This window comes from Akebia trifoliata, chromosome 14 (assembly GCF_017979445.1).
Source record: "Akebia trifoliata isolate Shusen 1 chromosome 14, ASM1797944v1, whole genome shotgun sequence".
Classification (NCBI taxonomy): Eukaryota; Viridiplantae; Streptophyta; class Magnoliopsida; order Ranunculales; family Lardizabalaceae; genus Akebia; species Akebia trifoliata.
Window position 1 is genome coordinate 12,020,789 of NC_141388.1, and position 27,549 is coordinate 12,048,337.

At 34.7% G+C, this 27,549-nt stretch overlaps 2 protein-coding genes and 1 long non-coding RNA gene across 3 annotated transcripts; 2 read left to right on the forward strand and 1 right to left on the reverse strand.

Annotated features, from left to right (window-relative positions):
• Positions 1-4,337: 4,337 nt before the first annotated feature.
• LOC147386290 (N-(5'-phosphoribosyl)anthranilate isomerase 1, chloroplastic-like) lies at positions 4,338-11,622 on the forward strand. Its single transcript, XM_086423788.1, has 5 exons — positions 4,338-4,614; positions 7,191-7,253; positions 8,405-8,769; positions 8,847-9,010; positions 11,046-11,622. The coding sequence occupies exons 1-5, from the start codon at positions 4,605-4,607 to the stop codon at positions 11,269-11,271; spliced, it is 828 nt and encodes a 275-aa protein (XP_086279914.1). The 5' UTR covers positions 4,338-4,604; the 3' UTR covers positions 11,272-11,622.
• Positions 11,623-13,762: 2,140 nt separating this feature from the next.
• Positions 13,763-17,009, reverse strand: LOC147386291 (omega-3 fatty acid desaturase, chloroplastic-like). The gene is made up of 8 exons (XM_086422655.1): positions 16,293-17,009; positions 15,856-15,945; positions 15,672-15,738; positions 15,477-15,569; positions 15,195-15,380; positions 14,998-15,078; positions 14,346-14,483; positions 13,763-14,243 (listed from the first exon to the last, which is right to left on the reverse strand). Exons 1-8 carry the CDS (start codon positions 16,820-16,822, stop codon positions 14,055-14,057), a joined length of 1,374 nt encoding a protein of 457 aa, XP_086278781.1. The 5' UTR covers positions 16,823-17,009; the 3' UTR covers positions 13,763-14,054.
• A 1,974-nt stretch (positions 17,010-18,983) lies between these two features.
• On the forward strand, positions 18,984-21,179 carry LOC147386292 (uncharacterized). The gene is made up of 2 exons (XR_015171765.1): positions 18,984-20,476; positions 20,623-21,179. It is a non-coding gene; the product is annotated as an uncharacterized LOC147386292 (long non-coding RNA).
• Positions 21,180-27,549: the final 6,370 nt, after the last annotated feature.

Here is a 27,549-nt window from a genome sequence, read left to right on the forward strand (position 1 = left end):
TTATAAATGAGTTAAGTTTGGGTTTAAGTTTTTTACACAATTATTAAATGGGTAAGTTTTGGGTTTGGTAAATTTTCATAATACCCTTATCTCAACACAACACGATACTACCTCCAAACACGTAACTTAGTTTTCAAAATTATGAAATATCATTTTTTACAATCTAATCAACAAAATCCCTTAATCAATATTATAAATTACAAATAAACCCTTTTGATACATCTGCATTTGCACATGTCACCTTCTAGTTAGTATTAATGTGATATAAGATTGTCCCCATCATAACATGGATCACTTTACCGAGGAAAAAATGACATGTGAGAGCTTTAATTTATCTTGTAATTTTTAAAAGTTTTAAGTTGATGCATCGATCATTTCTTTCTCATTGTTTGAAATATTCCTTTTAAAATAGCTAACAATAGTACAAACATAAAAAAGAGAAAAAAAATGCAAAACTAGAAGGGAAAATCAAAATGAATGATTCTCTAACTCTATATAAGTAGACTATATAGCAATTTCTACCAGAAGAAAGCTATATTCACCTTTCCTACAAATGTATAAATAGATTATATGGCTTTAATGATATTTTATGAGAGTTGCTATTGGAATCCCAAATTTTACTTATTACATCTCTTTAGATACTTGAATTTGAACAAAAATTAGAATGAGCCCTAAGGCCCAAATCTTCCAAAAATTCACTTATTTTTCCAATAAATAGTTTAGAGCCCCCTCTTGCTTGGCCCATGGGCTATAAACTCATCCTCTCCTAAACCATCACCACACACCCTTTAAATCAACTCTAACCAAATGCAACTTAGCTTGACCCTAACCTAAATACATGCTCAACCCACCACCCAAGCCCATTAGACTTAAAACCCAACTCTAGACACACACAACCCACTATTAATCTCATTAAACTCAAAATCCAACCACTATCCCAAGCCCAAATCTCAACCCAAATCTAACAATCATAAACAAATCACCAAAAATTATCATAACTGAACACATGTCACCACATCCTCCACCCTCCTAAAAAAATCTACAACTACTCTCTTACACCCCCATTCTTCTAACCAATATCCACTTATTTCAATTCATCTAACATTTAATCTACAATCACTCCTTTATAATATCATTCTTCTAATCACAACCCACTCATTTCAACTCACCTAACACTCAAACACTCAACTTAAATGGATTGAAAGGTCTAACCCATTTGGATCATAAACAACCCATTTACACCCCTTTCACAAATATTCTTCCACCACCCTTAAATTACATACATCATATTTATAAATCTCATATTATTTTACCTTTTTTCACTATTTCATCTTATTTTACCCTTAAAAATTACCTTCAAAATCTTATAAAACCCATATCATTCTCAACACTATTAGCCCCAAGAAAAAAAGACTTGAACTCCTCAAAGTCTTGAAAATCACTCTCAAGCTTCACTCCCAATTCACAATCCCTTCTCTCACAATCTCTACTTTACAAACATATCAAGACTAACTCAAAAAAAACCCATCTTTTAAGGAAAAGAAGAAAGTCAAGTTAAGAATAAGATAAAGTAAGGATTAAAAGAAAAAGAAGTAATCCTCTCTCTCCTCCATAGTTTCCCTTAATACTTCTCCCCTTTTTCTTTTATTCAATTTTTTTTAACCTTAAGATGTGATGAAAACCCTTATCTACCTTTGATAGATCGGGCTCTACATCGATTGAAAGGGTAGAGGTTGAAAAATCTTTTCAAAAAATATTTTTAAAATCCTTACACCAATGCACACATAACAAAAAATTTGAGACTAAAACCTTGGGCCCTTTCTCTGTGAAAATGGAAAAAGTCTACATTTTTAAACTTACTCAAAGGTATTAATTATAAAAGGACCCCTTCCTCAATAAGGAAATTCTTTTTGGTTTAAATTGAAATCAAAGTCTCTTACAGTCAGGTACAAATTAAATTTTCAACTTTTTTTTAATCTTCATTTTCAAGTTGATTGAATTCAAGGTTAACACCAATGGTGGAAAGAGTAGGGTGCCTAACACCTTCACTATTCTCTAATATGAACCCCCTAATCTAGATCTAGGGTGGACCAATGGACCTTATCTGTATGAGAGTCACTATAAACGATTTTTTACAAAATCACTTTCCGAGTGTCCATTTACATCATTTTCTAAAAAAGAATAGTGGCGACTCCAAGACCTAAGTAGGAGAGATCCTTGAAAATCTCGTGTCTACAATCCCAATTTCTTAAATTATTATACCCCAATTTTTCTTTTTAAAAGGAAAAATACTTAGAGGTCCCTAACGAAGGGATTTATTTCTAAATAGTCCTTAAGTTGTGTGGTATCTTTATAAGACATTTAGTTACTTTTTATTTCTTAATGGTCCTTTATTATTGGTGAACTCATCCTTTTTTTTATTTACTTCTATCGAGTTCACCATTTTTTTTTTATTTTTGAACTCGACCCTTTTTTATTTAGTGTCGAGTTCACAATTTTTACTGTCGAACTCACCATTATTTTTTGTCGAATTCACCACTGGTAAGACCCATCCATTTTTAATTTTTGATTTTTTTGACTAAAATACATGGAAAGATCGATTAATAACTTGAGATAACGACTTGTTTAGATGATTTCAACTCAAAAGAACCATTCTTGATTGATTTTCATCTAAAAATAAAGAAACAAAAATGTGAAAAATCCCTATATATATTCAAAATATTTGAAAAAACCCTTGAAAATGACTTATTCTTTCTTCTTAAATCCTTTTCAATGGAATGGAGTCTTCGAAACTTGATTGAGATGCTAAAAATCTAATTTTTTTGGATGAAAACGATGATTTCAAAAGGTTAGGACATTCAATCGTGAGAAATGTGGGAGATGAGCTCCGAGGATCATTAAGAAAGAAAAAAATTACTAAATGGACTATTAAGAGACCGGCAAAAACTTTGATATTATTTAGAAAGAAATCCCTCAGCCAAGGTCCTTTAAATAATCTTCCATTTTTAAAATTTCTCTTTACTATAGTGGTGTAGTGAATAAATTTAAGGTCAGCAATGAGTAGACATATGTTCCAATCCAAAAAAAAAAAAAAGAATTCAAATCTATATATTTGATTTTGGGATCGAATTCGGATTACATTTAAAAAATCCAATAAATTTCGGATCGGATTCGGATTAGCATTAATCTATTGCGATGAAAATCAGATCCGATCATTGTTTAAGAAAAACCTTAAAATACTATCATCTCAACATACCTTTGAATATCTCTCTCTGTATCTGTTAAAAGAAAAAAAAAATAATAATAATAATTCTAACCCAACCCAATCCAATCCACAGTCTTCCACACGGCTTCTCTCAAAATCCTAAATGCCAAAACCCATCATCTTCCACCTCATCCATGGATGCACCACAGAACACCCATTCTATGGTGTTAACTTTCTCTCTCTATGTTAAAACAAAGCAAAAAAAAAAAAAAAAACTAACTGTAAAATCCCTCGTTCCCAACACATTGTCTTCCACATCACCTCTCAAAACCCGAGTTGCCAAAACTCATCACTTTCAAGACTTCACCCATCTTTCCTCAAAATTCAATGAAATAAAATAAGGCAAATTTACCAAAACATGCATCACATTTCGACTATATACTAAAATGGTAAACTGTAGCAATTAATTCCAAAAACAATAATTTGCCATTTTTGAAATTAATATTTTTTACCAAAACGATATAAATAGTAAAATATAATTTTTTTTTATCGAAAATATCCTTTTTTATTTTTTGGCTAAAATTACAAAAAAAATCTTCTCCTTTTTCATATTTCTGTTTGGTGTCGTTTGCATTGAGTTAGATTTGAGAAGATGAAGAAGACGAAGTGCATGTTTCTATTAATGTTGAGAAGATTAAAAAGAAGATAAAGACTTAGTTGAATTTTGATTTATTTCTAAGGTTAAAATGGTAAATGCATATGTAAAATAAAAATGGGTATTTTCGGTAATTTTTTTTATCTTATATTTTATTGCTTTATCGTTTTGATAAAAAATATTAATTCTGAAAAGAGTAAATTACCGTTTTTAGAATTAATTGCTATAATTTACTATTTTGATAATTAATTATGAAAACTGTACCATTTTGATAAATTTCTCATAAAATAATACAAGTTATCCTGATCGGATTGCATATAATCTTGATCGGATTCGATTCGTATCTTCATTGATGCAATCGGATCGGATAGGATTTGGATCGTATGCTCAAGATATCGGATCGGTATTGTCTATTGATCTGGTACCGAACCGGATGGAAAATGCTGAAGTAACACTGAAATTGACATCGTTTCAGACATTGCTGACGTGGATGATGGTTTTCATCGAGATACAAGTGAGAAGTTCAAACCTGCCCAATGCCAAAGTGGCAATCCAATCCAAAAATTCAGTTTTTAAAACATGAATGAATGGATGATCTTCAAATATAAGATTTAGATTTCTTTGTTGGATTTTCTGATTCCCGAATCTTACAGATGAAACCCTAAAACAGATCAAATCTGTTTCTCATTCCTACTGCTTTTCTCAGTTCTGGAGTAGAAGAATTTCAGAAAGATCAAAACAAAGATGCTCGCAGGTATCTCTCTCTCTGTAAAATAGTTGCACTTTAATTGTTTGATGAATTTCCTCAGAGAGAATTTTTTTTTTCGTTTCAAACATATGTTCATTTTTGTGAAAAAAAAAGAGAGAAGGTTTTGATTTATTTATTTATAATTCAAAGATTTAATAATAGCATGGTTGAGGAGACCATGAAGCAAACTATACAACGATGCTACACACCCAATCCCATTTGGTCATGAAGTCTTCAAAAAAGACCCCTTTAGTCTCAACGAAAATCTTGCTCCACAAAAAGATTGACCCCAAAATAGAACAAATGATGTTTTGGACCGAGGATTCCTTTCCTTCAAAAGTCCTAAAATTCGTTTCCCTCCAAATTTCCCAACAAATGGCAAAGGGGTAATGCTCCAAAGTTTTCTCTTAAATGCCAAGAAGCCCGCTCCTATGGCAAATCATTCTTCCACTAAATTTAGAAAAGAACCCGAAGTGCACCAGAACACCCCAAAACGTCTTAAAAAGTAGTATCAAATCTCGGAGGCCACCTTGCACTGAATGAACAAGTGATTTATAGACTCACCATTCTCCTTGCATAACTCACAATAGTTAACAGATATGACACCTCTCTTCATAACATTATCCAACGTCAAGATTTTACCCAAAGACACCACCCAAACAAAGAAAGCAACTTATGGACCCCACACATTCACCACCGGGAAAGGACACTCATGTCATCCCACTAAACTTCCATAGAAGGATTTGATCGAGAACAACCCGTTCTTACCCAGATCCTAAATGCAACAATCCACCGACGAAGAACTAATGACCATCGAATCCACACTAGCAATGAGCCTACTCACTTGGTCCACTTCCCAATCGTTAATCACTCTTCTGAACCCAAAATCCCACGCAATCCCTGTAGAGGAGAAGGTCATGAAGGAAGCAATATTATCACCTTTTTTCAGAGGCAAGGTGAACATATCCGGAAATTGATCCCTTCTTCTTTTTAACTCAACAATGATCCGGAAATTGGTTCTATGAACTCAACAATGATCAGGAAATTGGTTCTATTAACTCAACAATGATCCCTTCTTCTATTTTAATTTCTATTTACTATAGAAATGTAGATAGTGAGTATTGTCTGCAAAACCACTGAAATTTGGCTCGGGTTGCTTGGAATCTAATTTAAAAAAAGATTTCATATTTGAATCTGTTTCACACACAAATGGTTCCTGTTGAAGAGTTTATGGTGATGACTTAAAATTAACGAAGAAACTTATTGTCTACATGTTGATTTAGCTTGCATTTGTCAACGGGGTGTTGCCTATGTAATGAAGTTCTCTTGTTCATAATGTGCACTTGTTAAGACCCAAAAGAATGTAGATTGAGGTAGTGAGGGCAGATATCATGGTTTCATAACTCAGTTTGGCATCTCATCTCGTCCATGGATGAGACCGAGTTGTTTCAGATGAGATAAACCATTTAACTCAATTTAGAATGACTATACGAAACTAATTATAATTTTTTTCATAAAATAAGGTAGATAAGAAGATATTATTATATTATATCATAAAATCATGTTTTATTTATGTAATACATATTTAAATTCTAAAAAAATTAATTATTTTAATCAAAACATACATAATCCCAGCAGACTTGGCCGAAATTTTCAAATTATTGTCTGAGTCATCTCGTTTATCTTGCAAGATGATGTGAAGTCTTAGATGCTGTGTAAATCAGTCTCGTTGCTGAATGATACCGAGATGACTCGGGCAACTCATCTTGGTCTCGGACGAGATTTAAAACCATGGAGGATATGAACACACTTATAGCAATAGAAGATATGGTTTCAGATAGAATTAAATGGAGGAATAGGATTCATTCAGCTGAACTTAAATTTTTGGAATAGGATATCGACGATGATAATGTTCTCCTTGCTCCACCCACAAAAAAATCTTAGGCCTTTTTTGGTTTTCAACATGTAATTTTTTATAGAAAAAGATTTAATGTGCATCAAACAACATTTCAAAATCTCATTTTCACCACAAAATTGTTCTTTTAGAAAACTAAATGCTGCAAATCAAACATAGCCCTTGATGGGTATAATTGATTGTGATGCCAATCTTATGCAATTACAGAGTTATAAGATAATTCTTTTGGGTACTCCATAGTTGTGCATAAGGAGAATGTCTCACTGTTCTCTCACAGAAATTTCCTAGAAGCGCATGCTATGTTTTTGTACTTCTTGGTAGGGCATAAAAGGAGTTTATCCGAAAGCCAAATTTAACGGGTTTGGATCCTTGGAGTATATCCAAATAAAAAATGGGTCAAATATGGTTTGATATCCCATGATCCGAGTCAGTTCTGGGTTGGATACGGATGCATCCATATATCTGCCTAGATCCTGAATTATAAATTGGTTTCAAGAATGAGGCTTTTCCTGGTGTACTTTTTCTATTGATTATCTTATATTACATTTTCCTAAAGTGGCCATCTATTTTGTATGGTCCCTTAATAATTTTTCTGGATAATTTTATTTCTTCTTAAATTGTAGTATCTGTACAAGTTAAAGTTGCTCCTATTTCTCAATGTTTTCAGGGTTAGCTGCTGGGAGTCATACTCAGCCAAATGTTTGGAATGTCTCTAGAACACAAAATCCTGGTATTGTAAATTTTGTTTCCTTGATTATTATGATAATGGGCGTTATAGTCAAATATATTTTCAATATATAGTGGATACTCACATGTAAGGGATCATGTTTACTTACGCATGTATGTATATCGAACCTCGATTAGGTGACCAAAATGATTTTGTGTGGAAACGATTTAAGGAAGGTGTTATTGATATGTAATTATAGAGTTTGATGGAAGCTGATGAAAGACATTATGCAAAGAATGTAGCTGAGTAGCTATTAATCTCAGTTGTATCAGTCATATATTTCCATTCTTCTAAAGCTTTTCAAATAGGAAATTCTTTCTAATGCAATGCTAACCCAGATAGCTGATTTCTTCGCTGACGGGGAGCTCTTCTCAGAAATCACGATTCGCTTTTGTTACTCTCAACTCATACTTCAGCCTCAAAGAAGGAAAAGAGGACTCTTTTCACAAAAGAATTCCCATGATGTAATCCTTGGCCAGCTTCTTGGCCTTGTAGTTTGGTGGCTATGATTTTCATTAGTTGATGCCATGTAAAACTATCTATTGGCCTATAAAGAGTGGACCTTTGTTTTCCTCTTTCCAGATTAAATCTACAACTAAGTATTTGTGCTTTTGAATCCCAGTTGCTCCATTTGATTGCAAAATTTAACCCATTTATATCACTTACGTTTAAATTGATCATAATATACCAATTACATAGACACAAGGAGCCCTTTAACATGTTCTTATTACTTTGAAGATTTGTTTTTGCTAGGCAAGTGAGACTAGTGGTCAGTAATTAGTTGGTGAAGGTGGGATTTAAACCAAGGTCATGGTATCAACACTCACAGACTTTAACCAATTAAACAAAAAATAAATACTCAATATGTTATCTCTATGTATTTATACCATTTTACATAGATTGTGAATTGTGTAACCTTAGACTTAGGAATTTACACATTCAGCTTCTTAGCCATCTGTAAAGTTTATCCTCAATTTTATTTATCCATTCCTGATCTCTACGTGCATTGCACGTGCTGGAAGATTAGTTCTTGACTTGCATGATTCCCTTCAGAGTTGAATGGAATTGTTGTTGCGTACTCTGATGTCAATGATATTTTTTCGTTTTGATGCTAGATTTCCCTCTCATTCTCATGGGTCTCGTGCATTTTGTAGGTTTTCAAGCAAGTCAACTGCACTTGTCTAGAAAGGCACTGTGCTCAACTACAATAAGAACATGCCTGTTATCTCAATCTGCAGAAATTTCACCTGCCCAAGAGGATCATAAAAGGAGTCACCCTTTGGTTAAGATGTGTGGAATTACATCAGCTAGAGATGCAGCCTTGGCTGCAGAAGCTGGTGCTCGTCTTATTGGGATGATTCTTTGGCCCAACTCGAAACGATCTGTCTCATTCTCGGTTGCAAAAGAAATTTCAAAAGTTGCGAGGGAATATGGGGCAGAGCCTGTTGGGGTGTTTGTAGATGATGACGCAAGCACAATATTGAGGGCATCGGATGCATCAGACATTGAACTCGTGCAGGTAAATATCAGTCTAACCTCAACAATCATGTGGCGTAATGTATGCCCTTGAGATTTTGACTAATAAAATATGTGCAGCTTCATGGAGATTGTTCTAGGGCAGCTTTTCCAGTTTTATTACAAGAAAGGCGAATAGTATATGTTCTTCATGCCAATGAGGATGGGTTCCTTCTAAACCAAATTTCTGAAAAAGAATGTCCGCTAACCGATTGGATCCTAGTGGATAGTGCAAAGGGTGGCAGGTATGAAATATTTCCCTATGGTTTTGGTTTCATTCTTGAGCTTCTATTTTCCATCTATGCACTTGGGTTGGATAGCGTCTTGAGCTCAATATAACTAATACACTCATAAACCACATTGGTTTTGCAATCATCATCCAGATCCATGAATCTGATCAGGTATATGCCTATGAATTAAATAATTTGACCCCATAATTCAATGACCACGTGGGTTTATTCAAGACTAGCTAGACAGGTAAGGCATAACCTATCAGGTGAACTTGCTTTGTCCAAGCTTTGCTCAAAACTAGAAAAATATCCCTAGACAATGTCTTGATGATAAAAATTGTAACTATTATGTTTGACTAAGTTAAAACAGGACAATTTATTTGAACAAATTCTAAAAAAAAAAAAATTGAAATTGGAGCTACGCATATCCTCCAACCCCCCCTCCCCTTATATTCTTCTATTTTTAATAATATTTTTTGGGATGAACTTTTCCTAGAAAGAAATTCTCATTTTCTATAGTTTGGTTTAGACTTTATAGAACTTTATTAAAAAAATGAGTTTTTTTGAAAAATTTGTGTTTTCTTTTAAAAGTCACGTTTTTACATTTTTTTCAACAACAAAAAAAAGAATATTTTTTTTGTGGCCTTATGGTTGTTTGTGATTTGGTTCATGAATGTTGTTTAATTGGGGATTTGATATATAATATAGGATTCTGTGATTCATAAGTGTAGAAACAACGGATTTAATGATAATATCCTGATGTTATGGTTTATAATTTTTTTAATAGTATGTTATTTTTCACAAAAGATGTGTTGATGATTCAACTTTTTTCAGTATCATAACATTTATAATTATGTGTGAGAACATGTTATCATGCATGGATATTCAATAGTGTTTTCTTGTTTAAAAATATATTGAAGACAGAATAGATGTCTAATGTATTATATGTATACATATTTTTCATATTTTGTATTTTTATGGTTTATCATTTTTCTCATTTATCTCCCTTTTCTCCAAAGTTTTCCCTTGCTGTTTTAAATCTTTACTCCGACTTTGTGACTATGATCACCATTATGATCATCAACTAAGTCTTACCCCAGTATTGGGGGTGGTAACATGAAACTCATGTCTGTGTTCATTTTTTTTTAAATTAGATTTTCTTTCTTTCTTTCTGTTTTGTGTGAAAACTTTGTTAAATTGTTTCTAAACTGCTACCAATCATTAGAAGATACTTCTCAAGTTATATATTAGGTATTTTTTTTTTAAAAATTACAAAAAGCTTTTCTCAGAATTTTTTGCTTCTTCTAAGCACCTGTACTGGGCCTTGGATTTTTGTTCCTTTCTATCAAAACACATTTCTGTGTCTGTTGCTTTTTGTATTTTTATGTATAAATAATCACAATTAGTTATGAAAAAAAAATCCTGCCCACAGTCACTGGATAAATGGTTGACTGACCAAGTAAATTGAATTCTGGGGTTTTCAAACCACGAGTAATGGGATGCTATGACAAGGGCTCTGATGGGTCATCTACATTTTTAGCTTATTTACATGTTTTATTGTGAGCTAATTAATTGTGTGAAGGGGATGACATGTGAGGACAAGAAGAACCTATATAATCTACATTTTTGATACATGAAGCATATATTGCAACGTTAGAACCAACCATTCAATGGCTCCAATCAGGGATATCTTCTAGGATACATATACACTCAGAAATATTGATCATAACCATCCAATCTGTTAATTTTTTCTGGACCTTTCGCTATATTTTCATGTTTGTCTAAAGGGTTGCAGTAAATTGGATGGTCATGATCATCCAATTGGCCTGATTTTTTCTTTCCTTGGAGATATGTTTCTTGTGATGCATCAAGCATTGGGTCCCAACCCATACATGGGTGCTGCATGCCTTCTTCCTTTCCTCTTGTCTCAATCAGGTGTTCCCCATTTTAAAGGCTTAAGGACCACTTGAAATATTTTCTTGGCATTTTAAACATAGATGTCGCTTATGTGTATTTGATTTTCTGACTATCAGTTCACGTTCTTTTACAGTGGTAAAGGATTTGACTGGGCGAGGTTCAAGTTACCACCTATTAGAAGCAAACATGGATGGCTTTTAGCCGGAGGGATCAACCCTGAGAATGTTCGTGAAGCCCTTGATACTCTTAGGCCGAATGGAGTTGATGTAAGTAGTGGCATCTGCTCATCCGATGGCATCCGGAAAGATCAGTCTAAGATATCGACCTTCATGAGTGCAGTGAATATGGTAAACTATTGATTTTTTGGATCGAAATGATCGAACAACTCTGAATGTTTGAATTGTAACAAAACCGTTTCTGAAATTACATCATACAAACTAGTGTCTGAGTCCAGCTTTCCCACCATTTGTTGTACCTTGGTGGAGCTGGGATCCAGTTGACCTTGGGTTGTGCCAATATCTCAAAAATAAGTTAAAAGACCTATAATTAGAACATTATGTCAATTATTCTTCTTTTGGATGTCTAGAGTGATCCTTATGGGTGGAACTATGAATTTCTCTCCTCTTTTTTTTCTCTCGAGATTTTGAGAGATGTAACTATATATTGGCAATAAAATTGATCTCATCATGGCAATTGATGGGAATTATTCATGTGTGATCCAAATTATGTTTGATTACTTATCTTAAAGGATCCTTAAATCTCTACGGGTTCATGTAATTTATGGTGAACTATATCTCCAGTGCGGAAGGAAGCCCCGAAGATTTTGGATACAGGTGGTGATTACATTTGAACACACACGAAACGACGAAAGACATGATGTTAAGACGGAATTGACTGGAGAATTGAGATTTGGTATAAATATTGCTCTTGTTGAGATCTTTATGATCGTACAGTATTAAAAGAAAAGAAAACAAAATGAATACATTAGCTTATAATAGCAATATTCAAGTATTATGTGTGGATTTGGCTTTTTTTTTTTTTTTTGTCTAATTCATTAATAAACTAATTTAAAATAAATAAGTTTGTAGATCTGTAACAGTAAGTAGGCAAAAATAATTAAAGAAATATAGCAAGGTAACAAATCAATTTATTTTATTTTATTTTATTCTCTTAAGGTACTTGCCATGTCAAATGACAGTTGAATTAAGTTTCTTAAGCTCCAGCCCCTTTAGAGCATCTCCAAACTACATCTTCAAAATTTTCCATCAAATTGGCATCTTCAATAGGAAGATGGAGGTCCCCTCCAACCACTTTGAAATCCAACCAGCCCACTCTTTAAAGTTAAATCACTATTTATTCTTTAAAATATTATTCATTCTCTTAAAGGAATGAAATTTATTAAGGACAAAAATAATATTTAAAATATATTTCATCAAAAATGACATTTATGAAAAAAGAAAAGAAAAAGGTGGATAAAATAAGTATCATATAGAAAAGGAGAATCGTGTTTTACATAGGTCCTCCACTTTGAAATCCAACCAGCCAGTTTGGCCCCTTTTAAATCACTATTTATTCTCTTAAAAATTGAAATTTATTAGGGAAGAAAAATGATAATTAAAATATTTTCCATATGAAAAGAGAAAGTCAAAAATGGCATTTCTGAAAAACAGAGGGACAAAAAATAATAAGTATATTATATAGAAAAGGAGAATAGTGACTTAGAGTGGTCCTCCACTTTGAAATCCAACCAGCCGGTCCACCCCTCTTTAAATCACTATTTATTCTCTTCAAATATTGAAATTTATTAGGGGACAAAAAATGATATTTAAAATATGTTCCATCAAAAGCATGGTTTTAAAACCCGATTTCGCATCTCGTCTTGTCCAGGACCGATACTGAGTCGTCTTGGACGAGTTTTCCGATACGTTTGAGAAGTCTCGTGAGACAAATCAAAAATTGAACGTGAATCCTAAATCTCTATTAAAAAATGATTTTGTGAGTTGGTCTCGTTCAGTTCCGATACCAAGTTTACTTGGACGATACGTCTTGGTCTCGGACGAGTTTAAAAACCATTATAAAAAAAAGAGTCAAAAATGGCATTTACGAAAAAAGAGGGACAAAAATGACAAGTATATAGAAAAGGAGAATAGTGAGTTAGAGAAGTCCTTCAAAATCTCCACACACACACATTTGAAGGCGTGAATATTGACATAGAGGGGGTAAACTTAAAAAATGCAGACTCGTTGAAATTAGGTTCAAAAAGTCTTTTTCTCTATATTTAAAGTTTTGAAGACTGGTTGGAAATGCTATTAAGAAAAAGACTTTCACCGTCATTAAATTTATTAAGATCCCATTCAAGAAAAAGACTTCCACTATCATTAAATTTATCATTAAGCCAATAATATTAGAATTCAAGTGGCCTCATTTTGGAACATATTTCTGTAGGGCTTAGGTACTAATAAAGGTGCTGAGACAATGTTATCATGTATAATTTCAGCTATAATGCTTCTGGCACCATTTCACAAACCCATTTCATTCTTTAGCAAGTTTGTTCTTCAACATCAAGATGACTAAGGTGCCAACTGGAGTCTGATGAGCTCTTATGCATGTGAGATGTGGATGTCTGAACAAGATACTTAAATCTGATACTGATGTTTGGATTCCAAGCAAACAAAAATATTGGACACAACCACTCCTTAAGATTCACAAAGAAAAAAATAATTAAGAAAATAAAAAGTCCTCACTATTATCTGTTTTATCATCCCCAACTCATCATATTGCCCACAGAACCTAAAATCAACAAAAATGGCAAAAAACACCCAAAACAAGAAAAGCAAAATGCAATAAAGAGAAAAAACAAAACTTCTTTAAATTTTCTTCCCAATTTCAGCTTTAAATAAACAAAAATAACAAATATATGCTGAAGATGATATCTCTTCAGAAAATCAAGGCATCAAATGATAGATAGGCTCTAATTGCATTAGTTTGGCATCTTCTCCCTTGTGAGCCTTGATAGGGAGAAAAATTACCTGGGCACCCCATCCCCAATAACAGCATTACAAGCTTCAATAATTGTTGGAAGTCAGTGATGAAGGATAATAATAGCTTTACAGTCCTATTCCAGCAAAAACCCTTCGCATCTTCACTCTGACTTAATTTGGGAAGAACCATGTTGAAGATCAGTTTGATAGTACAGGATTTCTCCAGTATCGCTAACGTAGTGGTCTTGTCTCATACTACTTATTAGAGTTCCAATCAGATGAAATGGTAGAGGCCCAGATTTCTTCGGCTCTCTATAATACTTCCCGAGCACAGGCTTAGCGGCCTCCGTCTATGGGTCACACAACAATAAACCATTAGCACCACCTCTTATATGGGTACTTCAAAATTGCTGTTTAGAATCATTTTCTACGAGAAAAAAAGAGAAACTCACTGCTTCTACTAGATGATAATGTGGGATTTGAGGGAATAGATGATGTATCACATGGGTCCCAATGTCATGGTGGATATTATTAATCAATCCAAAATCACGATCCAGTGTCGTAAGCCCTCCCCTCAGATAACTCCATTCCTGTTCAATTTGAACAATAAAACAACTTAGAATTTTAAACAAAATCCCAAAGTCACCACAAACTTTTACGCTCACTATGAACCTGTTTGGATACACTTGAAAATGTAAATTTTTTTTACTTTTTAAAGTTAAAAAGTTAAGTTTAGATTCATTTTAGAAACTACCTTTAAAAAGTAAAAATCCTAACTTTTAAAAAATCAAAAGGACATTATTTTCTACTTTCTAAAATTTACTCTCTCCCGGAGTTATTTTCTTCCTAGCTAACTTTCTAGGATCTATCCAAACGGGGCCTAACAAAGGCTGAAATCATGATTTACACAATCCCACAAATGTGAACTTCTTTCTCTGTTTTAGTGACTAAAGAATCATAATTGCTTCTAAGATTGGTTGTTAAAAACATATATTTCAGTAGTTTTATGTATAAGCTAGCTTGTACTTCAAAGTTTATTTTAATTTGCATCGAAAATGGGGAATATTCCAAACCAAATCTAGGATGAAAACAGAATTTCCATACCTTCCCACGGTACCAAGGAAGCTTGTCCTCGTGTCCATGGTGATGCAAGTAAGTCACAAAATCCAACCACATGACAAAGATCTGCATTTGGAAGCAAATTCAAGAGAGAACCTTTAATTATGATCAGAGAAGCGAGGGCAGTGAGAATTGTTTCAAATAATTCAGAAATACATCAAGAACAAACAAACTAAATGTACCCAATAAGGGATGCCATAGAGCTTAAGCATCTGGACTGGACCCATTACACATGATAATCCCACAATCAATGCTAACATTGCTGTCCAACAAACAGTGGAGGTTATCACGTCTTTCCGCTCCTTGGGGACGAATAGGTCACTGTTCGGATGAAAATGAGAACCCTTCTTTCCGGGACTTCTGCTCCACTGCAACCCAATCCAACATCAAATGACAAAAACAATCAGAATCAGATTTTTTAACTAGGTCGACAAATTTGTTCATTAAAAAAGAAGAATGCTCACCAGATAGAAAGGATATGCAAGCATGGGGAAAGGCACCGTAAACCGCAACATGCGAGTAATGACATCCAAACCCCTGTAAGTTTTCTCAGACAACTGCAAGGGAGAAAGACAAAATCAAACCTTTTGAGAATTTAAATCAAAATTAATTGAAGAAAGTAGTTTTCTTTGTTGAAATAAGGATAGAGAACTACTAACCGGGTGCCATGATTCGTCATTCTCGACATGCCCGTGGTTCTGATGATGAGTCCTGTGACTGATTCTCCTGTGGGTTCAACACAAGATAATTTTATATCCAAAAATTGAAGAAATTGACTCTCATAAAGTGCATTTTTCAGGAAATTTAAATTCAAAGACATTCTTACAAATTGAAACAACATACCACCCATGGTAGGGTACAAGAATGGAGGAATGAAGAAGATGCCCAACCACACTATTTAGCTTGTGGTTGCTTGAAAAGCTTCCGTGGCCACTGCACAATCGAAACACGAAACCAAATCCAACCCAATTACAACAAAACAAGGAAATGGGTATCAAAATTCAACACCCAAACAACAAAACAAGGAAATGGGTATCCGAATTCAACACCCAAACAACAAACCAATGAAATGAGCATTCATATTCGACACTCTAAACAGCAAAACAAGGAAATGGTTATCCAAATTCAACACCCAAACAATAGAACAAACAACAAAACAAGGACATGGGTATTCAAATTCAACACTCAAACAACAAAAGAAGTTAATGGGTATTCACACTCAAACACAAGAACAAACAACAAGTAATCCTAATTTCAACAAGAGAAACATGTAAAATTACCAGTCATGGCCAAGAACAAAGAGAGCCCAAAACATGGTTCCTTGAGCAGCCCAGTAAAGAGGCCAAACAGCCCAATTGTTCAAATAAGCCGCCGCGGCCGCCAACCCGAAAACCACAACAATATCCCTAACAACATAACTCATTGACCTCCATGCGTCTTTGACCCAACAATGTTTCGGAATAGCAGCTCGGATGTCAGCCAATCCAAACGGAGGAGGCGCACCAGGGTTGAATTTTTCTTCATTTCCAATCCCATTGACACCATTAATGCTTTCTCCTTCTCTATCTTCCTCATCTACAGATAACAACCTTGATGGAGCACTAACCTTTAAACCCAAATCTCTGTTTCTAGAGCCAATTGAAGCCCAGATCGGTTTGAGATCTGTACCGCGAACACCACCACCAATCTTACAAGAAGGCAATCTAATCTTGGTGTTTGGGTTCTTGTTAGAGATGATTCCAGTTCTGGGTCGAGGAAATACGTGAGGGAGAGGTCTTAGACCGCATTCTGATAAGACCCAACTCGCCATTAGAGACCCCAAATGAAGAGAAACAAAAGGATTTTAGTTTGGGGTCTCTCTGGCTTGAGAGGTGAAGAAGAAGATAATAGTGAGGTGGGGCTTCTCTTCTCCTTGAAGAAGAGCCTCACGTTTGTGCTTGTTGTCTCTTGTCCTCTCTCTCTCTCTCTCTCTCTTTTCTGTAAGTTGGTTTAAAGAGCATGGATTTCATCTCTAAATATATATAGACTATTCTGAGATCAGGGGTTTAAAGGATGCCGTGTGAACTCTGTTTAATTTGACGGAATTGCGTGTTCGTTAATTGACGGAGTTTGTGTCCTGGCACGTGTAATTTATTTTTTAACATAATGGGTTGAAGATCCTTCGCTCGTGTTTCAGGTTCAGGTGGACTAAAAACTCTAAAATGGGTCCCACACGTGTAGAAGAGGTATGAGTCGGCTACTTTGAAGTCTAACTATGACGGGAGACGTTAACTTTTTATGATTTGAGAAAGGTTCATTTAGCCATATACCCCTACATTTTGCTGAATATTATAGTTCCTCCTATGTTTTGAAATTGATGACATGCCTCCTCTTACCTTAGTTTTCTAAATAGACTAAGTAAAAGGCTCAAATACCCTTATCTTCAACCTCTAGACAAAAATTTAGATTGTTCTTCTTAAAATCAATATTCAATTTCTCCAATCTCCATGGTATATCTGATCAAACTTAATATTCAATTCATCATTTTCTACACAGAACTGATCATTTACATAAAACTCTAGATTTTTCTATCCAAAATTTCATCATTTTTTATTGTCTCAAAAGTATTATTTGTTTTTTCTTCCCAAATCAAGTCATCTTCAACTTCTAGGGTAACTTTATTCTATTTAACCTTATTTTAATCCATCATTTTCTACCTTGCCTTCTTTGTAGAAAACCCTAGATTTTTCAACCCAAAATTTCATCATTTTATACTTCCTAAAAGTTCTATCTTGCCTTGAGATGTGAAGGTTGAAGACTTGAAATAGATAGAATCTTAAGATAATGGATGAGATTTAAATTTTTTATCCAATGAGGTTTAAGATGATTGGTTTTTAGAAGAAAAATATGAATTTTTTAATTAGAGGTTGAATATGAGGGTGTTCAAGTCTTTTACCCTTAGTCTATCTAGAAAAACTAAGGTCAAGGGATGCATGTCATTATTTTCAAAACATAGGGTGGTATCTCTAATATTTAGCAAAACATAGGGGGCCATGTCTAAATCACCCTTCGAGAAACTGCCTAACAAAGACCGGTAACTATAGAGGTGATTTTTTTTATTACCTCAAGATCTTCCTTCTCCTGATCGGATGACCACAATTCCTTGAGATCATTTATATTTTCTGTTTCATATAGCCTCCGGTGCCTAAGTTAGTTCTAATGAAATTTCGATCGAGTTTTAGTGTAGAAAAATTATGTACCTTTGATGTAGAGGTCCTCCTCTATTTATAGAGTGACAGTTTCTATCTTGCACATTTCCAATCTTTTCCTTTTATTTTGGGATAAGAATCGTGTGGGATCCTCTTTCCAAGAGTCCCTTATAATTCAATTGCCCAAATCCTAAAATCCCAAAGATTAGAGCCTTTTCTTCTTATGGAACTTCGTCCTCTCGACCTTTATCCAAGCCCCACTTCCTAGGTGAATTGCCGAGCGATTGCTCAATTGTGGTCGGAAGAATGCTCCCCAATGAACTCTATTGTTCCTTAGTGACACATGGAACTATCTCATAGGTCAAAGAATTTATCCCTCCACAATACCCTTTTCGAAAGGTTAGGAGTATCTCGGCCTTTCAAGAACTTATATTATCTTACCTCCGAGCTAATAATTCTTGACCTTGAATCTTTGAAACAACACGAGTTAAATTAGTTGCGTGTTCACAATGCGTGCATTTAATTTCACGTATCCTTTCCTGACTAGTCTGCAACCATAAGTTGTCACCTCATTATGAGAACACATTTAATGCCCTCGTTTGACCTTTCAGACAGTTGGTTCCTTCCATGTTGCACTTCCTTATTGGCTCGGCACGGGATGCATAGCATTCAGTCGCCTCGTTTCTAGGGCGCAATGATGGCATAGACAACTCATTATGAGCTCTCTCCCTTATGCAAATCAAATCCTTTGATTGGTTATGGATCTCAAGGTAATATCTTCTATAAAAATCCCTACTTCTTTCCTCTATTTCTCTCTTTTCACTTTGTTGTCGAATCTTTGATGCATTTTTTCTTCTTTCTCATTCTTCATAGACGATCTACATTCTCCGTTCATCTTCTCCATCCAGTTTTTCAACCAAGTCTTCGCCTAGTCCTTCATCTTTATCTCAGGTACCCCTTCCTTTTCATTTTTCCTACTTATTGGGTCCTCACTTTCTTTTGTTTCTTTTGTTGGGATCATGTTTTCTTCTTCATTTAGCCTATTTTTCCTTATTTTGATTGTTACAAAATCCTAATTTATATGGGTAAAAATCTTACACCCCTATGACGCCCCCATAGAGGACTTTTGAGCCATGTTCTTTATTTTAGAGTTTGTGGCCTTAGATGGTGCGAAACCCCAACTCCTGGGAGACATGGGAGAAGGTTGGTCTCAGAGTTCCCTTTTCCCCACTAATTTGAGAGGTTCTCAATTTTTATCACAAAACCCTTAGGCAAATGATGAGGGATTTTTTTCGTTTAATCTTTATGATTGAGTTTATGAACTCTCGACTCCCCAAGAACTAAAACCCCAGCTTAGAGGACATCTAAGTGTAGTACAAGTTGTCCAATGCCCTGATAGGCCTGCATTCTACTACTTGCTGAAGAGATAGGGTCGGGAGGTACTGTTCTAGCTCCCTGAAATTGACAAGGAGTGATTCCTCTACCTTGTCAGACTTTCGGGCTCCTAGGAATATGCTGAGGGGTAGTCTACCCTTACCCTAAAAAAAACATTATTTCAATTGGACAGGGTAAGGTTCCTTCACAAGTTTTTAATTTGACATTTCTTTATTTACGATTCCAAGCTCGAACTAATTGTTTTGTCTTGATTTTTTACAAATATCAAGGGCAAGAATCCGTCTGAAGCTCCCATTCTTGAATCCATCCTCAAGGACAAAGAGTTCCGAAGAAAATTAACCTCTCTCTATCTTTTTTTCTTCCAATCATCACCTCCTCTCAACCCAGGGAAGGATCCTCCCGAGCCCGTCAGACCACTGTCCTTTCTTCGATCCCCTCTTCTTCTATCAACCTCTGGTTTTCTTTTAATACACAAATCGATGATGAAATGTCTTCCCAGCTTTTTATTGAGAAACTTTTTGCCCGAAAGTGCCCTACTATCCTTCCAGAGCCTGCTCCTACCCTTATTATTGGTTTGTCATCGATCGAGCCTTCATCCATTTTGTTCTTTCTCAAACTATCTCCCACTTAGGGAGTGGTGGCCTGGTCGACCAAGTCACCTAAATCGGCTCTGAATAGTAGAGCAAAAGGCATAAGAGGAATTCTACCTTAAAAAATTAGGACGTCACCCTGATCCCTTCCAACGTGGCCCACAAGGCTGGGGGACCTCTTGCCCAAGGGATCCCACCAAAGGAGACGGTCTCATAGTGAAGATCCTTGTGGAGGCTTAGCCACTAGCCAGGGACTCATAGAAGGGGGGCATCATCCTCTTTGACAAGAAGGTGACCTCCAACCTTCTGGATAAGGACCTTGTGTCTTTTATTAATGAGCTCTACGGCCACCTAGCTTTTGTTTCCATTTTTTTTTATTTTATATTCCTATGCTTCCTTTTTGTTCTTTTCTAACATTATATCGTTCTGCTTTGCAGGTGCAGCAGAGTGTTTTCACCTTGGCCTGGGGATGATCAGATACGCTCCAAAGCTCTCACTTTTCATGCTCCTTCCTGAAGGTGAGGTCAAAGGAGGTGGTTGACCTAAAGGGTTATGTGGAAAGCCTCCGAACCCAACTAGAGAACAACAAAGGCCAGTTGGCTCAGGCGACCCTAGCCTTCGAGGGTCGGCTTGAAAGGCTGAAAGAAGATAAAAGGTGGAGAAGGCGACCAAGTTGAAGAAGTAGAAAACTGACCTCCATACAAAGCTTAACACTAATGTTAAAAGGTAGGAGGATGCTCTTAACGAATAATGTGCTCTTATTGCTCAATTAGAGGCTGCTCTGTTGGAGCTCAGGACAAGCAAGGCCCCTACTTCGATTCTATCCTTAGAGGATGCTCCGACTCCTACTACTACTTCTAACCCTAACAATGTAATATCTCCTAATCGGGCTACATTGCCTACCGACCAGGTCGAGGTCTAGGCTTTTGTAATTTTTCTTTTTTCTTATGTACCGCCCCTGTTTATATTAATGGAAATTTATCTTCTTGCAAAACTTGATGTGTCCATTTTGTCTGAGCTTGCATACTTAGATAATTTTTTTTTTTTTTTGTTTATGTACAACCCTGACCTGAAACGCATAAGCCAAGGGACTTATCCTATTGTACACGGGTCGGGTACCTCAACCAGCTGACCTTTTTTGCCTTAGAAGAATTGTTGTTTCACTCACCTCATAGAATAAAGCTTAGCTTCCTTACTAATCGACCTTTTTGCTTTAGATAAATTTTTGCTTCACTTACCTCATAAAGTGAAGCTTAGTTTCCTTACCAATCGACTATTTTTGTCTTAAAATTTTTTTTGTTTCACTCACCAAATAGAGTGAAGCTCGGTTTCCTTATCATCGACCTTTTTGTCTTCGATAAATTTCTACTTCACTCATTTCATGGAGTGAAGCTCGGTTTCCTTACCAACTGACCTTTTTTTTCCTTTAGATAAATTGTTGCTTCACTCACCTCATAGAGTGAAGCTCGATTTCCTAGAGAACTGACATGTTTACCTTACATAAATTTTTTCTTCACTCACCTCATAAAGTGAAAATCGATCTTTTTAGATAAATTTTTGCTTCACTCACCTCATAGAGTGAAATTCGATTTCCTTACTTACCGACCTTTTAAGTTAGACTACCATTCAGATGATGCCTTTTTGCCAATAAAACTTCCATATAATAATATCTTAGTAAAATAATTAAAAAAATAAAATGAGTGTCTCCCCTCAAAATTCGTATGAACAAAATTCAAAATCCTTGTAAAACAAAATTAGCTAATACTCTTACCAAACTAGAAAGTAAATTCCTGCCTAAAAATCAAGCAAATTCCTGATGTTGAACTACTGACTCGTACTGATAGTACCTTCTTAAATTAAAAGAGTTTCAAGTTGACTCGATTGAATCGCCGACCATAATCTTCAGATGGTATGCCACCGCCTTTTCGAGCTTGTCGATAAGCTTGAATATTTTTCTACACATCTTTCGATCATAAGACCTTCTTAGCTCTTGATGATACCATCTGAGTATTTTCAGTACCTTTCTCCTTGTTTTGTCCATTTAGTTGAGGTTTTGGTGATAACCCCAACTACCTTTGTCTGTCATGTTGGAACTTATACCTCTGTTGGAATTATCGCTTCTTTCCTGTACATTAAGGCAAATAGAGATATACCCCTATCCTTTTGTGTGGTGATTCGGTAGGCCCATAGAATGCTATATAGCTCGTCCAGCTTCTTCATCAAGTTATTCAATATTGTTTTTTTCAACATCTCAACTTGCCTGTTTTCTTATGGATATCTTGGTGTAGAGTTCAACCTCTGAATTTCGTATTCCTGATAATGGGCCATGGCATGATTGCCTTTGAATTGTTTTCCATTATTAGTTACCACATCATAAGGTATCTTAAACCTTGTTATGATTTGTTCCCATATGAACTTGATCACGTCTTCCTATTTAATCTGAGTCAACGGTATGGCCTATATCCATTTAGTAAAATAGTTTGTCCCTACGAGCAGGAAGTCCTTTTATTTCCCTAGCTTGGGGGAACGACCTCATGATGTCTAGTCCCCATATAGCAAATGGCCAGGGATTGATGATCGGATGAAGTTCTTCTGACAACTGATAAATCATCCAAGCATGCCTTTGACACTTGTCGCATTTCTGAATGTAGTTTTTTGCATCCTCTTGCATGTATGACCAGTAGTGCCACTGAGTTATCATAAACACATTTATGTATCTCTCCCAGGACCAGCTGTGCTTCTTCTGCGCTTAGACATCTCAAGTGTGGGTCCCTTTATGACATTTAGTATAATTCTCTATTCACTATGAGATATCGACTTGCTTTCTTTTTCAGCTTTCATGCCTCCTTCTTATCTTCTGATAGTGCCCCCGAGCTTAGATAGCTCATTATTTCGTCCTTCTAGCTCAAACTCTCATTTATCTGCATGCAATCCTTTACCTTTGTCAGACTCCGTACTCAGTCTACCTTGGAATTCAATCAGGATAGTTTGAACTTCTGTATCCCCGAGCATCGATGTCACATATGCCATTTAATCCGCATGTTGGTTCTCATCTCTTTATATCCTTGTTATCTTTACCTTTTTGAATTGTCTCATTTCCTCTCGGACGAGCCCAAATATTTGGCCATTCTCTCGTCCTTAGCCTAATATTTCCCTCTGCAATGCTCAACCATTAACTAGGAGTCTGAATAAATCTAAAGTTCAACTTCGAGCCATCTTCAGTCCTCCGAGCATCACTTCATATTCTACTTCATTGTTAGAGGCTCCAAACCATCTTTATGTTTATTATTTACAAATTGATTAAATTCCATTTATATTTGAAATATTGATATTGTTTAATATAAAATAAGATTTTTATTACTGTACCTTCTTAGTTTATTTAAGGAGGTAAAAAAAAAAAAATTGGGAAGTATTATTAAAAAAAGATTGAGGTTAAAGGAGAAAATATGAAAAACAATAAAGTATAAGGTGAGTTAAAGGAGTGAAGAAGAAATATAATGAAGTTAAAGGGAATGAATAAGAAAAATAATAAAGTGGATCTCATAAAATCTATAGTGCGATGGGATGTTTATCTTAACTGGATGAAAGAACCCCCCCCCCCCCCCCCCCAAAAAAAAAAAAAACAAAACACAACAAAACAAAAAAGTGAGTCCTACAATTGTATTTTATTTATAAGTTTGGGATTCGTTGGATCCTAATTATTACTCATGAAAAAAAACATGATCCCAACCCTTTAAATGCAAAATCCAACGGTTGAGATTTATGATTGGAAACACAAATCTCAGAAATACCTATCCCAAGGATAAATATCACCCGTTGGATTTTACATTTAAAGGATTGGGATCATGTCTTTTTTTCATGAGTCATTCTTAGGAGTAAAGGGATTCTAACCCTTTATTATATAGATACATTAAATTAATTACTTTAAAGAGAGATTTATGTGGCAAACCTATCTGCTGCAATTTTATTACAAAACTCCCCTACTCTCCAAATTTATCAAGTTTGTTATTGAACCAACCTTACTTTATGAATTGGGTTAGCATGACTAACTTAGTAAGATTTCAAATCTTGCTAAGGATTGTTAAGCCCACATGAATTATCAAATTGGCAATTTAACATAGCAACCTTTTAAATTTCATGGAAAAACTCAAATTCAACCGAAAAATATAAATCCTTTTTGAGCTTGATTGAAAGTGTTGAAATGATGACTTTAAACACTCAAATTTTAAATTAAAACAACAATTAATTGTATTTTATTTTTGAAAGTTCTTAGAATTTTGTCTTATATAATCATGTGGCATCATATCATATTTTTAGTTGCCACAAATTATTGCGATTAGGATTTACTCCAAGATATGTTTATGAACAAATTAACCAGCTCAATTTGAATTTTTTGACGTGGATCCCGAGTAAAAATTTGTTGGGTAAGAAACTTGATAAAGTAGTTGTGAGGACTTAGAAGTAGTTTTTAAAATAAAAGTGCAACAATTAAGTCTGTCAGGTAAATCTATCTAATTTAAGATATAATAAAAATAAAGAATTACTATTACCACACTAACTTTTACCAATGCCACATCATTTGTGAGCAATTCATTTATATAAGAATTGATGTGGCATTAATAAAAGTAGGTGTGACAATAGCAGCTATCTAGAGAATATATGGTTAATCAATTAATGATGCTTGAATCATCGTACCTCAGTTTGATTTGAAGGTCTTCGTTTGCAAGTTGGACGGCTGTGGGAAAACGAGGAACTATATTCTAACGGTCAAACTGGGACTTGGAATTGGATAATTGGACTTTTGACCTGACAAAGCTTGACGGGGTCAAGCGACTTGTTAGGCAGATTTCTCTAATGAAGACCACTAGAATTTGGTCCACGTTCTTCTCGTTTTACCTTATTAAAATTTGTAAAAAAAAAAAACACGTTTAACTAAGACATGAAACTAAAATTTAGAGAGACAAATAACGTCATGACCGACGTGGAGTATGTATGGACCATTAATCCATAAATTAAAAAACGTTGGGTTTTATTGAAAATAAAATAAAAAATTGTTTTTGGGTGTGAAAGGCATGTTAAACTTTGAATGTGTGTACAGAGGAAATAGAGTGAGTTGGATCGGATAGAGGGGCGGATTTACAATGGAGGATGCTTACCCCCTCAAAAATTTTAAAAGTCTATCGATTAATGAGATATTACAATAGATATTAACGATGGATAAAAAAATCCGTCACTATTGCCCTCACAAAATATTTTTTTCACTCAAAATTTCTTATAATTTTTTTTTTAAACTCTTAATAGCCCCCACATGGGCAAAATCATAACTCCACCCCTGATCGAACACTCATCTATAAATAGAGGAGATCATTGTTCAAGGGTTATCACACAAGTTTGATGACATAAGAAGACCAAAAAAAAAAAAAAAAATGAGAGAGAGAGAAAGAGAGGTGAGCCCAACTCTGCAAAAGAGGGTATTGGAGTTTGAAAATTATGAATCCCATCTTTTATATTCTAAAGTAATTATTTTAAGCCTCAAAGATGATAAATAACTAAAATACTTTTCTCATTCAATGATCTAAAATGTGTAATGCATTCTTAGATAAAAGGCATCGATTATTATATGAGTCACAATAATCTCTTCACCTTCAAACTTACGTCTTTTTCATCCCCTACATTGGCTGTAATTTAACACCTTACGGATCAGTTCATATGGCATACACATGGATCAATTCATTTTGCATTATTTATAATGTTCAAAATCTAATAGTTAAAAATTACTAATCAAGTTGATTTTTGATAAATTAGTCTCCTTAAAAGGAGGACCACATCCTATGTAATGAGCTTGAAAATAGTACTTAACATGTTTTCTCTAAGCAATTTATCTGACCCAATATTCCAAAGAGAGCTTCTATTGCAACACCAACTTTAACTAACGGCACCCTAAGATGTGCGTTAATTCATTGTGGTAGCTGGAGCAATAGTAGGCGTGGCAATAGAATCTTTTCTCTATTCCAATGCAGATGACTTGGACGAGTTAACTTGGTACAATGATGACATGGTTGTAGGTTCCAATAGAGTGCATCCCCTAAGAAACATATTCTAATCTTCAGAAAATCTATCCCATCACTGCCATACTATTGCCTAAGGTCAGAAAGTCCAATATTCAATTATCAAATACAATCTTGTAAATTTTAAAGAAACTTCCCAAAATTGTGATTGACTTTTGAAGAAATTTCGATTCCGGCTCACTGTTCATTTCAATTCCCAATCTCGTAAGTTTCAAGTGACAATATCTTGTAGGTTCGCTGCTTCTAGTGAGTTTGTCACTATACAAACCAGTGAGATTGTCACTTTAAACTTGTGAGATCGTCACTTGAAAAACCCGTAATCTTGATGTTCACGTTTTGGGAATTAAAATGAATAGTTATCTGGAATTGGAATTTCATCATATTTAACTTACAAAATGGTAAATTTCTCTAAATTTTAAGGTCCTATAAAATATAAAAAAATGAATCGTGCATTATTTTTCATTTTGATTGAGGATAAATTGCTTTTGTAATCCAGGTCAAATTTACCATTTGATTCTATAATCGAATTATAATCGAGAATCAAATTTTAGATTTTGAAACAAACACTCCCTTAGTTTCATTTCATGGCCGGTCGAATGGAACTGGAGCCTTTATAGATTCACACTATTAGTCTATTTCATGTTAGGTTGATTTATTCGGAGACCAATGGAGGAGTGGGAGTGGGCCTCAGTAGTCACTAGTGCCCATAAAAGTTTTAACTTTTAGGTGGGGGAAGAAAAGTCGATATTGCTTGTTTCATGGATTGTTCTTACTTGTTTTTGTTGAAGTTCAAATGAGCCACGTTAGTCAATAACATCCATTAGAAAAGCAAGTGATGTTTATATGATAAAAACATATCAAATTATCATCGTAAGAGTGTCTACTCATGTTGATGTTGAAGTTGATGTGATGGCACGTGAGATGCACAGTTATAAGGAATATCTCAAATAAATAGGCGGCTAATTTATTATTATTATTAATTTTTTTTTTATGAGAATTTTTATTGCCACACCATATTTTCATTATGACACTCTACATAGTACATGAGATTGTTGAAATTGTTGGAATTATACTATCTTTAGTTAATAAATTTCTATCATTCATAAATATATGATTATAGTTCATATATATATATAATATATATATATATTATAAATAAATGAAAGAAAAATTGAAAAGAGAAAAAAAAAAAATGAAGGATCAAAATTTTGTCATTGAGAGGGACTCCTTTTATCATGTCCTTGAAGATCAATATAAGAGAATGAATAATGTTGAAGTGACCTCAAGATTGGACAT